At 43.0% G+C, this 15,641-nt stretch overlaps 1 protein-coding gene across 1 annotated transcript; it reads right to left on the minus strand.

Annotated features, from left to right (window-relative positions):
• Positions 1–653: 653 nt before the first annotated feature.
• On the minus strand, positions 654–10,975 carry LOC148046892 (Fc receptor-like protein 5). The gene is made up of 9 exons (XM_087715024.1): positions 10,972–10,975; positions 10,417–10,728; positions 9,874–10,179; positions 8,502–8,822; positions 7,835–7,948; positions 2,515–2,541; positions 1,690–2,019; positions 975–1,271; positions 654–679 (listed from the first exon to the last, which is right to left on the minus strand). Exons 1-9 carry the CDS (start codon positions 10,973–10,975, stop codon positions 654–656), a joined length of 1,737 nt encoding a protein of 578 aa, XP_087571150.1.
• Between the last annotated feature and the right edge of the window lie 4,666 nt (positions 10,976–15,641).

Consider the following 15,641-nt stretch of genomic DNA (forward strand, 5'->3'; position numbering starts at 1 on the left):
TATGTATGATGTACACTGAAGATGGCACTTAATTTCATTGTACGAGGTGCAATGACAATAAAGTAAACTAAACTCAAAAACTAACATTGTCCCTCATGTCATACCTGTCCATTCCTCTCAACTCCTGACCTGACTCTCCCTGGAGGATCTCTCAGTCAACATCACCAACCACATCAGGAGCCACCTAGGTCTCCAAGTAAGGGAACCTTTCAACCCAAATTGCTTCACTTACTGCTCTTCTTCTTCCAGCAATGAAAGGCCAAAGGAACCAGAAGGATTATAAGAGGAAGCGCCATCCGGGCATAACTCCAAATCAAATTGAAATCTCGGTTCCAAACTGGTTCAAAAAAAAGAAGGCTTTTAAAATGTATTTCTTTTTTTAATGTTTTTTTTTAATTAACAAACATGTAAAATACACACACACAAAACTTAGATCTACACCACATTTACACAATACAATACGAACTGGAGCTTCCTGTTCTTTCTAAATAGCAATTGCCAATCGATATCACTCACCTTATATTATTTCCCCTTCTATTGTATTTCATTTGGATTTCACCATTCTTAACCCTCTTATTTTACTCATAAGTATTAATTTTGAGTTTTGTTACATTCCTTCATTGATTCTTGTTTCTTTCCTCCATCCACCTATATCATTTATCCAATATCTGGTTGAATTCTGATCCAGGGAAAAGAAGAATCAGAATTTAAAATGTATTTCTTGGGGGAACATTTTTACTGTGCCCTGTAATTGAAAGTTCAGATGCTTTTTCATCTACAATTGAAAGGACCTTTGAATTGTAGATGAAATTCTAGACGTTCTGTGGGACCTCATAGAAGCCGTTTCTCTAGGTCTTTCTTTGCCTTCCTAACCTCTGTGCTCCAGCACAAGGCCAGTTACATAAAGAGTTTAATAAATAATTAAATCAGGTGTTGCAAAGCAGCAGATGCCTCCACCCCCTGAAAAGACCCACCTGTGATAGTCTCACTCCAAGGAGACATGACCCAGCGCCCATTGATGTTCTCCTCATATCTGCAAGCAAATCCCAGATTTTCGTTATCTTTGGCATACATATTTAGGGTGAGGAGCCTGAAGTTTCTGCTGCTCTTCACAGGCTCTTCATGGCTGGAGGTCATCTCCACACAATCCTTGGAGAAATGGAACCTTTTGGAGTTGTTGCTCTCGCATGACACACACAGGATGGACAGGACTTTGCCTTCCCCCGGGGATCCAGAGGAAGGGTGCAGCTTCAGCACTGGGGGAGGCAGATCTGGAGAAGAGAAGGAAATGAGCTTGGAGGTGCTTTGACTCTACTGTCAATCAACCAGAACAGAGCTGGAAGGGATCTTGGAGGTCTTCTAGTCCAACTCCCTGCTCAAGCAGGAGACGTTCCACAAGATCTGAATCTTTGGTGCAAGCTGGCTCAAGAAATGAAGAAAAAGACTGATTGGGTATTTCTTGACAGAACATCTTAGCCTGCTCTTTTCTTAAAAGTTTAGAGTCTATTAAATCTACAAATGAAATAGACCCCCCCTTTTTTTATCAAGCTCAGTTCTGGATTTTTCATGGACCTCTCTGTAGAGCTAGTTAACAATCCCACAAAACTCATTTACTATTCTCCAGGACTTTTTTTGTCCTTCGTGCCTTTCATGGTGGCCTCAAGATTGAACCAAATCCAAATCTCCTACCTGGCTCAACTGTGATGTTTAGTGCCTGGCTCAAAGAAGACTTGGCCCATCGGTTGCTTCTCTTTTCTTCATAACTGCAAGCAAATTCTCCATTGTGATTGAACGAGACATCAAGGATTTCCAGAAACTCATATTGAAGAGGATTTGTGGGTTCAGTGCAGGGATCCAGAAGAACGTCTTCCCTGGAGGTGATCTCCACCCCATCCTTGTAGAAATGGAACTTCTTCTCTGCATTGTCTCCTTTCATTGCGCAGAGGAAGATCAAGTTGTCACCTTCCTTCACCCTCTGAGACAATGGTGCCACTAACAGCACTGGGGAAGGGAGGCCACCTGCACAAAATGTTCACAAGGAAAATATAGACATTAATGTCTACTTTGAAGCAGAGGAGTTTCCTCAAATCATCCAGGCCACCTCCTTGAATCTAAGGTACCATTTCTATGAGGCAAAGCAGTGATATTTCAGATAATGGAGGTTTTTAAAATAAGGAAAATAAGAAAGGAGAATGAATTTGACTTTAGCTTAGAGTGAAAATAAAACAAAGTCTGAAGTCTCACCAGGGACATGAACAGAAGGATTTTCTGGGTTATCTGGTAAAAACAGCTGTTAATTCTTTAGTTTGGCAACAAGGATTGGATTCACCCATTGCACCAACCCAAGTGGAAAAGAACAGCAGAGCAGCTGCACCCACAGAGATGGACTTTTCTCCTTCCGAATCACTCTTTGGGCTTTCGGTTTCATTTGACCTTCTCCCACTTTCAGAGGCCGCAACAATCACAGTTTAAGTGTTTGTGAAGAGAAGCAAAGTCTGCATGAGGGTCTCTTACCTGCTCCCAGGAGGATCCAATGAAGAACTGAAAGAGAGAAGGAAAGAGGGTGGAGTTAAGAGAAGGAGAGATGATCCCAGGCTGGGTAAGACTTTCATCCCTACCATCATCATCTTTTTTCTTCCCTGATTGGATGCAGCAGGTGAGATGCTGCCCTGAAGGAGAAGGAAGAAAGGGTCTTTTCTCACCCAAGTTGTGTGTTGGATCCTAAGAGTCCCCAAACCTTATTTAGAGTGGAATTAAGAGCCAACACGGGGACCTTCAGGGGCCGAGACACAGTTTTTTCACCAAAGTTCATCTGTTCTGGTGACCTCAGTTCCAGTGACATGTGGTGAGCTTCATGGCCGGTGAGGCAAGCGCGAAAAGCCTGCCGAAGTCCTGGCACCGCGTCCGCCATAGAGCGGGACCCTCACCGGCCATGGCTGCAGCGTCGCGCAGGCTGTGGAAGGAGGAGGAGGAGGGAACCAAATGGGAGGCTTTTACTGGGCCTGCGCCCCACAGCCAGGACCGTCCTTGCACTTCAAACCGCGTTTCTTCCTGCAAAGCCCTTCAGGCGTCAGGCGGAGCTCTCGGGTTGCCCAATCCAGTTCCTCCAAGGTTCAAAACGACGGAGGGAGGAACTCGATGGGCAACCTGAGAGCTCCGCCTGATGCTCGAAGGGCTTTGCAGGAAGAAACGTGCCTAGTGGGGAAGAAGGCACCTCCTGTCCGATCCACATATCTCTTCCAGCTGTGGAAACACTCTCAACTCTCCTCTTGTCCGTCCAACGTAAGCATGCTCAACGTAAGCGTGCTCATAAGGCATGATTTGCTGCTCCTAGATCAGGAGGCGGGAGAATCAGTGCCTCCTTTGCATACAAAATGTTTTGCTTTTTAACACTTTGTTAACTTTTAAAAGGCGAAAAATTCCTTATGCAAAGGAGGCCCCGAGTTTTCTGGCCTCCTCCTATAGTTAACACTAAGCAAACAGCAAGCCACTAAGACTTGAAATCTGGTAGCAACTACTCTGGCTTTAATTATTTTAAAAAAATTCTTCAAAATTCTTTCCTTTCCCTCAGGAGACTGCTGAGGCCCCACCTCCCCTGCCTCTAGTGACTGCACGTCCCTGCTCAGTTCTCAGTCATTTGAGACTAGCGGGAAGGAGAAAAGGGAGCCTCCTTCTACTCAACGCCCTTCAGTGTGACCCACAAAATGTCCCCTTTCTTTGCTCATACATTGCCCCAGCATCCTATCTCTTTTATGGACTGTGAAGCTGCAGTGTTGGGTCTCCTTCTGGGTGTTTCTAATGGGAGGAAGAGAGACTGCTCTGCATCCCCCTCAAACCCCCTTCAGTTGAGATGGGCTCTGAATCATGAGACCTGGGGGCAGACGAAATGAGGAGGAAGTACAGGAATAGTGCCCCATTGCACAAATGAGTCCTCACCGAGGAGGAAGAAAACTCACATTTCCTGAGAAAGATCTAGAATAAGAAAAGAGTAAAGCAAAAATGTCTTTGGGGAGGAGAAGAGTCAGATTGAGATGGGAAAGAGAAGGGGAAGGAGGTCCCAAACCTATCATCCAAGGTATGGTCTCCATCTTCAGGATTCTTGGAAAGCTGGTCTTGGCCTCTCCGTCACTCTCTTCTTCCTTCCCCAAGAGAGATTCAAAGCTGCAACTTCTCTTGAGTCAGTCCCCCAAACACAATGACCAAGGCAGGAACTGCATCATTCCCCCAGCCCAGCTCACCTCCCAGGCCTTTTTCACCACACCAAAGCCTTCCTCTCTGCAGTTGCTCACAGTCCCCATCCTCCTGGCCTCTCTTGCACCCACAGAGAATTTAAAATAAATTAAGAAATGCTCTGCTATTTTCGGAGGCCTAAACATCATCTCGGTGTTTCCGGCTTGATCAGCTCCACTTCTCGTCCTAAGCCACACATAGTGAATCCACCGGCAGATAGAATAAAATAAATGATAGAAGTATTAATTACGGGGAAAAAACAGATTTGCAAAGAGCAGTATGCCCTGAAAATAAATTAAAACTGGTTTGTGTTGGAAACACCAGAATTATTATCCTCTTTGTGATGAGTCTGAAGGGCACCCAAACTACCATCTCATTTCATCAAATTTCTTCCCAGGAGGTATATTATATATATCTCCAAGAGCTTTGGAGTTGAGGCACAAAATATCCTAGACCAGTAAATCAAAAGGATTATAGTTTTTAAAAATGATTTTACCCAGAGTAGAGGAATTGTGGGGATCCAGAAACTATGCTTGAGTAAAAAAACAACAACCAACAACCTCTGAATCTGCTCTTGAATTAGATTCTGGATTTTACATTGATGGGAAGAAGGGACCCCCTGGAGACCCTCCTTCTCCATCATGGACTCCTCCACAACCAGACCAGAAAGTGGACTCAGAAACTCAGAAATGGAGGCTTTCCCACAGTGCATCTCTAATTTCGTTTTTATTCTGCTTTTTCTCTTTTTTCTATGACATTTAGCTCCGCTGGAGATCCCAACTTCATGCAACGTGCAGTCATCAAAAATATTTATAGGGAGAAAAAAGGGATTGTGGACTTCTTGAAAGGAAATGTGTTGGTGGCATCATCAGTTAGGAGAAACACCTCAGAAGCAAAGAGCCTGGATCTTCCCTCCCTATTCAGAGAGTCCGATGTGAAACCTCCACAGGACGAAGTCTTTCCTATGAGTAAGAGATGCTTCAGGGTAGAATATGGTCCTTGGTCTAATCCTCCCTGCATTTGTCTGATGCATCTGATCTCTCTCTCTCTCTCTCTGTCCACATTAAAGTCTCTTTCTTTGGCTGTTTCTATTAGGGGTTTTCTGACTGGAACATGGACCAGGATGGCACTGAAAGACCTCAATAGCCAAGATCCAGACAAGCCAATCAATCAAGATCCGTTGGACCGTATGATAAATTAGATTTCCCTTTATAGATTAATATAGCCATTATAAGGAAGATTAAGAAAAAAAAGTATGTTATGAAGAGAAGAAATGATAATTGAAATCTTCCCAGCAGGCTCAATTCTATCCTGAGATAGAACAGACTTTGTTAAGATATTAAAATTTCATAGCTGGAGCTGTGTGGTTATGCAGAGAGAATGTGCCGTTATGGCTTTGATTGGAGATGGCTGGCACTTGCGTGAGGCAACCTGCGCTGTGGTTGGTTCTTGGGGTGTGGAGGGGGAGGTTCCCTTTTTCCCGCCTTTTTCTTCTCTGAGCTCTGTGATTTACCTCACGATGCTCCTGTTGAGCCTGACTAACTTTTTTGCTCTGTATATTCAGGGTGTCCTCAACTTTTGAGCACAATGGAGCCCAGAATTTCTCTTGCTAAGTGAGGCACCTGTAAAAGGGAATTTTTGTCCTATTTTGTGACCTTTCTGGCCGCAGTTGTTAAGTGAATGGTTTCAGTTGTTCATTTAGTGACACAGTTGTTAACTGAATCTGGCTTCCCCATTGACTTTGCTTGTCAGAAGGTCAATGAGAAAAAGGGGATCAGGTGACCCCCCCAAGACACTGCAACCGTCATAGGTATGAGTCAGTTGCCAAGTGTCTCAATTTTGATTGGTGTGGTGCAATGGTCATAAATTTGGGAAACGGTCATAAGTCACTTTTTCCAGTGGCGTTATAATTTCAAACGGTCACTAAATAGCCTGATGTAAAACAAGGACTACCTCTAGTTATAAAATGTATTTATTGGCAAGTTTGTATCAGCATCTCTGGCTCCATTTGGACACCAGCTGTGCAATTCCTTGACAGATTCATAGAATGAGATTAGGCCCAGGGTTTTCCCCCTGTTTGTTGGGTTTTCTCTTCTGCCATAAATCAAAACTAAGCTGCATCGTCATCTCTTCAAGGGTGACAGCTCATCATTTCGGAATACACAATAGCAGAGGTGGAGGGGACCTTGAAGGTCTTCCAGTCCAACCCCCTGCTCAGGCATCAAAAGTATACCATTTCAGACAAATGTTGAACAGTCTCTTCTTAAAAACTTCTAGTTGTGGAGCATTCACAACTTTTGGGGACAATTTGTTCCAGTGATTAATTGTTCTAAATGTCAGGAAATTTCTCCTTAGTTCTAGCTCGCTTTCCAATTCCTGCCAAATTCCCTCTCCAGAGACTGTGCCATGAATTAGCCTCTGGTTAAAGGAGGAAGGAACCAAGAACTCTTCATTTCTGGAAGGCTGATGTCCATATCTACACCTAATAAGAAGAGGCTGGGCCACGAGAGATACATTTTGCTGCAATCAGGGAAGGTTTTCCTTCTTCTTTTAGGATTAAAAGGCAACGTTATAGTAGATGATCTTCTCCTCTTCCTCTCGTCTTAGATGGCTCTTCATTGTTGGACCAGAAGGAGACAGAGTGAAGACATTCTGGGTGTTGCTGTAGGTGACTTCAGGTTCTGGTGAAAGAGGGACATTGTTCACTCATTTAATCAACCTGCAGTTGAGGAACCTCTTGAGAACATGAGATTTCTCCATCATTTTGCATGATTTTTAGAAATAAATAAGGTCGACCCATCTGCTGTAGCCCAGAAAGATTGCTAGTCCAATAAGGAAAAGAAGAATTGACCTTTGGCATCAGATCTGACCCAGTCTACCTAGTTTCCTGCCTCAGATTCCTTGATGGTGATGAGATGTTCCTGAGAACCCCATTGGGACCTTCCCCTAAAACTTTGCCTCCAACACCTGATTAGAGAAATCTTTCATGGTTTCTAAGATGCTTAGTTTTAACTATTTCTTTATATTTGTTCGGGCTTAAAGTCAATTTAATTTCTTCACCAACATATGATTTGTGAAACTGAAGGCCATAAAGAGAATTATTCTTCTCCATTTTTAAAAGAAATATATAGGGATACTACAACGCTTAAATTCTTTGGTTGAACCCAAACAAATGAAGAAATGTAGAAGAAGGGGTTCAGAGAGATCAAGGCAAAAGGGCTTATGGAAGGGAAATCCTTGAATTGAACTCCTAACATTATGCCAAGATATAGTAGAGAATGTTTACCATATACAATATACATTTTTGTATACTGCATATACAATATTGTGTAGAATGTGAAGGATGTGTTGTTTAATTTTTTTTATAGTTTTCTTATGTATGATGTACACTGAAGATGGCATTTAATATCGTTGTACGAGGTGCAATGACAATGAAGTAAACTAAACTAAGAAATTAACATTGTTCCTCATGTCATATCTGTCCATTCCTCTCAACTCCTGACCTCTCCCTGTGGGATCTCTCAGTCAACATCTCCAACCACTTCAGGAGCCACACACAGGACTCCAGGTAAGGGAACCCTTCAACCCAGATCGCTTCACTTACCGCTCTTCTTCTTCCAGTAATGAAAGGTGAAAGAAACCAGCAGGATTATAAGGATTATTACAGGAATCGCCATCCAGGAATATCTCCAAATAGGATTTGAATCTTGGGTACCAACTGGTTTGAGTAACAAACAAAAAAGATGATTTAGTATTTCTTGTCAGAACATTTTTACTCTGCCTGTTCTTGAAGGTTTAAATTCTATTAAATCTATAAATTAAATAGATCCCCCTTTTCTATCAAGTTCAGTTCTGGATTTTTCATGGACCCCTCTGTGGAGTTTACTTAAAAGCCCCACAGAAGCCTTTCTCCACATCTTCCTTTGTCCTTCCTAGTCTGGCCTGTGGTGCAGTGGTGGGATTCAAAATTTTTTACTACTGGTTCTGTGGGCATGACTCGGTGGACGTGGCCTGGTGGATATGGCAGCGGAAGGATACTGCAAAATCCCCATTCCCTCCCGTTCAGCTGGGATTTGGAGGCAGAGAATAGATGGGGCGGGGCCAGCCAGAGGTGGTATTTACCGGTTCTCCGAACTACTCAAAATTTCCGTTCCTGATTCTCCAGAACTGGTCAGAACTTGCTGAAAACCACCTCTGCTGTGATGGTAGGATTGCCTGATAGTCTCACATCCAAGAATTCACCCCTTCCATCCTTCCCACAATGGGCTCACCTGTGACCTTCACTCCCTGACTCCAAGAAGTCATGACCCAGCGCCCATTTATATTTTCCTCATAACTGCAAGCAAATTCCCCACTGTGGTTGAAGGTGGCACGCGGGATTCTCAGAGAGCCATTTTGAAGAGCATCTGAAAGATCACTGGAATCCTTCCTCAGACCTTCATAGCTTCTGGTGATCTCCACCCCATCTTTGTAGAAATGGAACTTCTTCTCTGCGTTTTCTCCTTCCGTTGAGCAGTGGAAGATCAAGGGGTCACCTTCCTTCACCCTCTGGGACAACGGATCCACTCTCAGCACGGGGGAAGGGAGGCTACCTGCGCAAAATGTTCACAAGGGAGATAAATTAATGTCTACTGTGAAGCAGATAAATTTCCTGCAATCATCCACATCCTTGAAACTAAGACACCATTTTCCCCAATTTATTTAAAAACACCAGCCTGAAGATGGCGAGTGAGATATATATATCTATCTTATTTTAATGCAAGTACTTAAATCTTCACATATCTATTAGTATAACCTTTCTCTTCTTAATTTATTAAACTTTATAATACATTATTTTCATCTTTATTCTCTAACCATTGGTAAAATAGCCCCCATATATTATAATAATCAGATTCCTCCTTTCCTTTAATTGCAAGTGTTAATCTATTCATTTCTGCACCTTTTAATATTATAAAACATAATTTTATGTTATAAAATATGACATCATATTTATGAGGCGAAGCAGTGAGAGTGTTTTTTTTTTAAAAAATGAAATTTAAAATGGAACATAAGAGAATGAATTTTACTTTAGTGTAAAGTGAAAATAGTTCCAAAACTTCCCTGCCCCTTTTCATGCAAGAGAGACTGAACTGAACAATCATTACGTCTATCTACCCTCAACTGATGTTTTTCAGTATTCAAATCTTCAAATTAAAGCAAAGCAAATATCTCTAACAGGGAGCCAAGAAGATGAAATAGGTAAGTATTTAGATAAGTATATGAGAGATGAAGGTATTGTTGCTTTTGTAAATGCTCTCACAATGTTTTCCCAAGCACAGTATTTTACTACTGGTTCACTCATGTGTACGTGTGCGCATACGTGCTCGTGCGACATTTCTGCGCATGCACCGCTCCCACTTCTGGTTCGCCCAATCTGAGGCAAACCAGCAGAAACCCACCTTTATCCCAAGAACAGTATCCTATTTGGAAGATATATTTCCCGTTAAAAGAAGGTTCTTGAATTATCTGTTCACCAATGGATTTGCTTGTTTGGGGGTTTGTTTGCTGAATTACTTTTTGAAAGGTGTATTGTGCATTTTCATATTTTAAGCATTAGCGCTGCCTTTGACGTGAATCCTTCCAGGTAATGAATATTCATCTTACCATTGACGGAGAAGACCAGCTGGTTACTTTTAAGAGAAAGAATCAATCCTCCAGGTGATTCCCGGAACCAGCAGATACATTTTATCTCTGTTTGATCTGAGTCCAGATCTGCAGTCCAGAATTCGAAAGTATTGTTATTGAGCTGTTCATACGTGACTGTTAAATTGGATTGATCCTTGCAGTAGAAAATGAAAGAATCTGCCGAATAATTTTCTGGGAGGGAGCATTTCAAGGCGATCTCTTCTCCTTTATTAATGACGGTGTATGAAAGTGACGAAGAGAGTGTGGGAGCTGGAATCCATGAATCTGTCCATGAACCCAAAGAAAGAAAGAGAAGGCATTCAGCTCTTCCTTCTGATCAACTCCTGGAACCAAATCTTTACACCAGAAACCACAACCAGAGGTGATATTCAGCCAGTTTGGACCAGTTCAGGAGAACCGGTACCTCCCACAATCAGCTGGCCCCTGCCCATCTGCCTCTGCCCCAGCCTGTCCTTTATTTCCTGCTTTCTAGCTCATCTCAATCTCAAATATTCATCTTACCAATAAAGGTGAAGATCAGTTGGTTACTTTGAGGTGATGTGGCCCATCCTCCAACTCTTTCAATGAACCTGCATGTACATTTTATGAGCTTTGAGTTGAGATCTGCGGTTCTGAGATTGAGGGTATTTTTATCGAGATTTTCATTCTTGATTGTTAAATCGGATTGATCTTTACAATAGAAAACGAAGGATTCTGCCTGAGATTTTTCTGGGGGAGAGCATTTCAAGGGGATCTCCTCCCCTTTAAAAATGGCACGATGTTGAAGATCTGAGGACAGCTTGGGGGCCGATCGCCTTGAATCTGCCCATGAACCTGAGGAAAGAAAGAGAAGCCACTGAGTTCTTCCTTCTGATCAACTCCTGGAACCAGATCTCTGCACCAGAACATCCACCACCGATCCTCAGAATGGCTCCCATGATCCATAAACTGCTTTGGGAATCCTTGCAAGGAGAGAACATGGAGAAAAAGGAACCAACGCTATAAATGAAATCGTCTCCAACATTTGATTGAACAGCCAGAAGAAGGAGCCCTGTTTGACCTTCAACCTGGATATACCCATGTTTCACTCCCACAGGACGTGAGTCTTTTCTCCAATATCCACTGTCAAGGTCACAAATAATACATCCGCAACATTGAAAACTCCGAGCATATTCCTCTAAGAGAACATTTCATTGGGACATATCAAGTTGGCACAAACTTGGTGGAAAACTGGCTCTAAATTCTCACCGGTGTTACACCCCATTGAAAACAAAACTTTGTCACTTCCCCCCAGAGTCACCAGTCACATGGTCCAATCAGCATAGAGTCCAGTTGCTAAGTGACTTCAGTCTCCACCTTTTGAACACCTGCACAAATGTCCTTGATTCCCCGGGGAAATAATTTTATTTTGGCTACGACACCCGAGTTATCTCCACACCCCCATCCCCGCCCCTTAGCTGCACGCTGTGTCAGCCCTGAAGCAATGTGAAAAGAAAGCTTCTTTGAGGAAAGCTACAGAAAAGAAAATGGCTACAGCTGGGCCCTCTTCAGCGTTGACATCCACTTGATGATTGGCTGCTCAATGTCCTTAGTGTTGGATGGTTTTTTCCTTGCATTGCAAGATCCGTTCAGAGCCGGCATGGCAAGCTGCTGCGCTTCAAGAACCAGCACTGACGATGGGACCAAGTAATGCAAGAAAACCATCAATTTTGGAGAACACCAGCCACCCCGACACTCCAGCTCCAACTGAGCTACACACTTTCTCTGCAATCATGTTATTAAGCACATCAAGACTCACCAATGCTTCTCTGGTGTCATTTCCCCTTTTACCTCCCAATTTATATCCTTCCTCTGCTCCTTAATTCAGATTTTTTTTTCTCATCTGCCTGGAAAAATGAATGCTGTTCTTCTCAATATCTGAACCAATCCTCTCCTGCACTTTAATATTTATTGGTTAACTTATTTACTTACTTATTTATCTATTTATTATAATTTGTCAAATCAAAACGAAAACAAGAAAAGAAAAAAATACAATGACAGGGACGATAGTCACGATTGTGCAATTATGCACGGCCCCCTCTACTGACCACTTAAGTATGAAGTAAGGTCCACGGAAGTCAATTTGCAACTGAAACTGTGAAAATTTGTAGCTGAGACAATTGGATCAGGTAGAGCATTCCAGACATTGACAACTCTATTGCAGAAATCATATTTTTACAATCAAGTTTAGAATGATATATAGTAGCCTAGTAGTAGCCTAGGGAATTCTATTGTGTACAAAAGAGGGCAAAACTTTTCCCGCGAAGTACTTCTGAGCCCGCTCGATTGTACTGATGTCAGATATATGGTGAGATTCCAAATAGTTGAGCAATACTCTAAGATTGGTCTAGCATAGTTTTTATGAGCTTTAATATGATGCTTTGAACTTCTATAAGGGCTGCAATCTCTACAGCTTCTCCTCAAGAGACATTTTGCTATTCCTAAGAGCGATTACATTCCTCTTTCCATCAAAGCTTCAGCCTCCTCTCAACCATTTAAAAAAAATTAAACCCCTAGTTTGTCAGTCCTCTCTTAGAAGCATCTTGGATTGGCCTTGTTGTCTTGGGCTTCGGCTGCTGGCTTGGATGAAGGTCCATCCAAGTATTCATCCCTCCCTGGTCTTTCAGGACTACTTTTCTGTTTGCTCTTTGGGGTTGGTGGACCATGCTTTATGTTGTACCATGGAGGAGAAGAAACGGAGGTGGACATTTTTCAGAAGGCAACTTCTTAGATTCACCAGGATCATGGCCATCCGCAGATCCCTTCTGAAGAAGCAATGAGAATTGGATTCACCCTTTGCCCCAACCCAAGTGGGAAAGAACGGCCAATCAGCTACATGAACAGAGATGTGTTTTTCTCCTTCAGCATCTCTCCATGGGCTTTCAGTTTCATTTGACCTTCTCTCTCCTCCCGATACCATAACACAGTCCATCTTTTTATGAACACAAAGCAAAGTCTGTGTGAGGGTCTCTTACCTGCTCCCAGGAGGATCCATGAAAGGACTGAAAGAGAGAAGGAGGGAAGGTGGAGTTAAGAGAAGGAGAGATGATCCCAGGCTCTGCAAGACTTTCATCCCCAACATCTCAACGGACTCTTCTTCCCTGATTGGATTCAGCAGGAGGGATGCTGCCCTGAAGGAGGAGGAGGAGGAAGGGGTCTTTTCCCACCCCTGTTCTAGCTATTGGTGGGTTGGATCATAAGAGTTCCCAAACCTTATTAAGACGGGAATGAAGAGCCGATAGGGAGACCTTCGAGGCCCAGACATGATTTTTTCTCCAAAGTTCAGCTGTTCTGATGTCCTCAGTTCTCAGCCATTTCAGAGCATCAGGATGGAGAAAAGGGAGGCTCCTTATACTCAACACCCTTCACTGCAAATCACAGAATGACCCCTTTCCTTGCTTATCCATTCATCTATCTATTTCATTCACAGTGAAACTGCAGTTTTGGGTCTCCTTCTGGGTGTTTCTAATGGGAGGAAGAGAGACTGCTCTGCCTCCCCCCCAAACCCCCTTCAGTTGAGATGGGCTCTGAATCATGAGCCCTGGGGGCAGATGAAATGAGGAGGAAGTACAGGAATAGTGCCCCATTGCTTCATATTATATCACAAATGAGTCCACACCGAGGAAGAAGAAAACTCACATTTCCTGAGAAAGATCTAGAATAAGAAAAGAGTAAAGCAAAAATATCTTTGGGGAGGAGAAGAGTCAGATTGAGATGGGAAGGAGAAGGGGAAGGAGGTCCCAAACCTATCATCCAAGCTATGGTCTCCATCTTCAGGATTCTTGGAAAGCTGGTCTTGGCCTCGCCGTCACTCTCTTCTTCCTTTCCCAAGAGAGATTCAAAGCTGCATCTTCTCTTCAGTCTGTCCCCCCCAATGCAATGACCAAGGCAGGAACTGCGTCATTCCCCCAGCCGAGCTCACCTCCCAGGCCTTCTTCACCACACTAAAGCCTTCCTCTCTGCAGTTGCTCACTGTCCCCATCCTCCTGGCCTCTCTTGCACCCACAGAGAATTTAAAATAAAACGTTCTGCTATTTTCGGAGGCCTAAATGTCATCTCTGTGTTTCTGGCTTGATCAGCTCCACTTCTCGTCCTAAGCCACGCATAGTGGATCCACCGGCAGATAGAATAAAATAAAAGGTCGAAGCATTAATTACAGGGAAAAAACAGATTTGCAAAGAGCAGTATGCCCTGAAAAAAATATTAAGACTGTGGTTTGTGTTGAAAACACCAGAATTATTATCCTCTTTGTGATGAGTTTGAAGGGCACCCAAACTACCATCTCATTTCATTAAATTCGTTCCCAGGAGGTATATTATATATCTCCAAGAGCTTTGGAGTTGAGGCACAAAATATCCTAGACTAGTAAATCAAAAGGATTATAGTTTTTAAAAATGATTTTACCCAGAGTAGAGGGAATGTGGGGATCCAGAAACTATGCTGGATTAAAAAAAACAACAACAACCTCTGAATCTGCTCTTGAATTAGATTCTAGATTTTACAATGATGGGAAGAAGGGACCCCCTGGAGACCCTCCTTCTCCATCATAGACTCATCCACAACCAGACCAGGAAGTGGACTCAGAAATTCAGAAATTGAGGCTTTCCCCCAGTGCATCTCTACTTTCGTTTTTAATTTGCTTCTTTCTCTGACATTTAGCTCCACTGGAGATCCCAACTCCATGCAACGTGCAGTCATCAAATGTATTTATAGGGAGAAAAAAGGGATTGTGGAGTTTGTGGAAGAAAATGTGTTGGTGGCATCATCAGTTAGGAGGAACACCCCACAAGCAAAGAGCCTGGATCTTCTCTCCCTATTCAGAGAGTTCGATGTGAAACCTCCACAGGACGAAGTCTTTCCTATGAGTAAGAGATGCTTCAGGGTAGAATATGGTCCTTGGTCTAATCCTCCCTGCATTTGTCTGATGCATCCGATCTCTCTCTCTCGCTGTGTGTCCACATTAAAGTCTCTTTCTTTGGCTGTTCCTATTAGGGATTTTCTGACTGAAACATGGACCTGGATGGCCCTGAAAGACCTCAAGAGCCAAGATCCAGACAAACCAATCAATCAAGATCCATTGGACCGTATGATAAATTAGATTTCCCTTCATAGATTAAAATACCCATTATGAGGAAGATTAAGATAAAAAGTATGTTATGAAGAGAAGAAATGATAATTGAAATCTTCCCAGCAGGTTCAATTCTATACTGAGATAGAAAGGACTTTGTTAAGATATTAAAATTTCATAGCTGGAGCTGTGGGGTTATGCAGAGAGAATGTGCCGTTATGGCTTTGATTGGAGATGGCTGGCACTTGCGTGAGGCAACCTGCGCTGTGATTGGTTCCCGGGGTGTGGAGGGGGAGGTTCCCCTTTTCCCGCCTTTTTCTTCTCTGAGCTCTGTGATTTACCTCACGATGCTCCTGTTGAGCCTGACTAACTTTTTTGCTGTGTATATTCAGGGAGTCCTCAACTTTTGAGCACAATGGAGCCCAGAATTTCTGTTGCTAAGCGAGACAGCCTGTAAAAGGGAATTTTTCCGGGGTCACGGCAGGGGTCTTATCACACCCTGACTGAGGGAAAACTTCTTCGCCTTCAGCTATCCCATTGTGTCCCAGTTTCCTGTCAGCCTTTCTGGTCCTAGGACTATTGATTTGGCTCTCTAGGCAGGAAACGTTTTTATTAGCGAGATTTCTACAATTCCTTGCTT

Source organism: Thamnophis sirtalis, unplaced genomic scaffold, assembly GCF_051295495.1.
Source record: "Thamnophis sirtalis isolate CommonGarterSnake01/CBP01778 unplaced genomic scaffold, rThaSir2_p1.2 scaffold_4, whole genome shotgun sequence".
Classification (NCBI taxonomy): Eukaryota; Metazoa; Chordata; class Lepidosauria; order Squamata; family Natricidae; genus Thamnophis; species Thamnophis sirtalis.

Coding starts and splice junctions, on each gene's coding strand:
- LOC148046892 (XM_087715024.1), bottom strand. Junction 2,020..2,514: donor TTGGATCCTCCTGGGAGCAG/GTAAGAGACCCT, acceptor CATTTTGTGCAG/GTGGCCTCCCTTCCCCAGTG. Junction 1,272..1,689: donor AAACATCACAGTTGAGCCAG/GTAGGAGATTTG, acceptor TCTCTTCTCCAG/ATCTGCCTCCCCCAGTGCTG.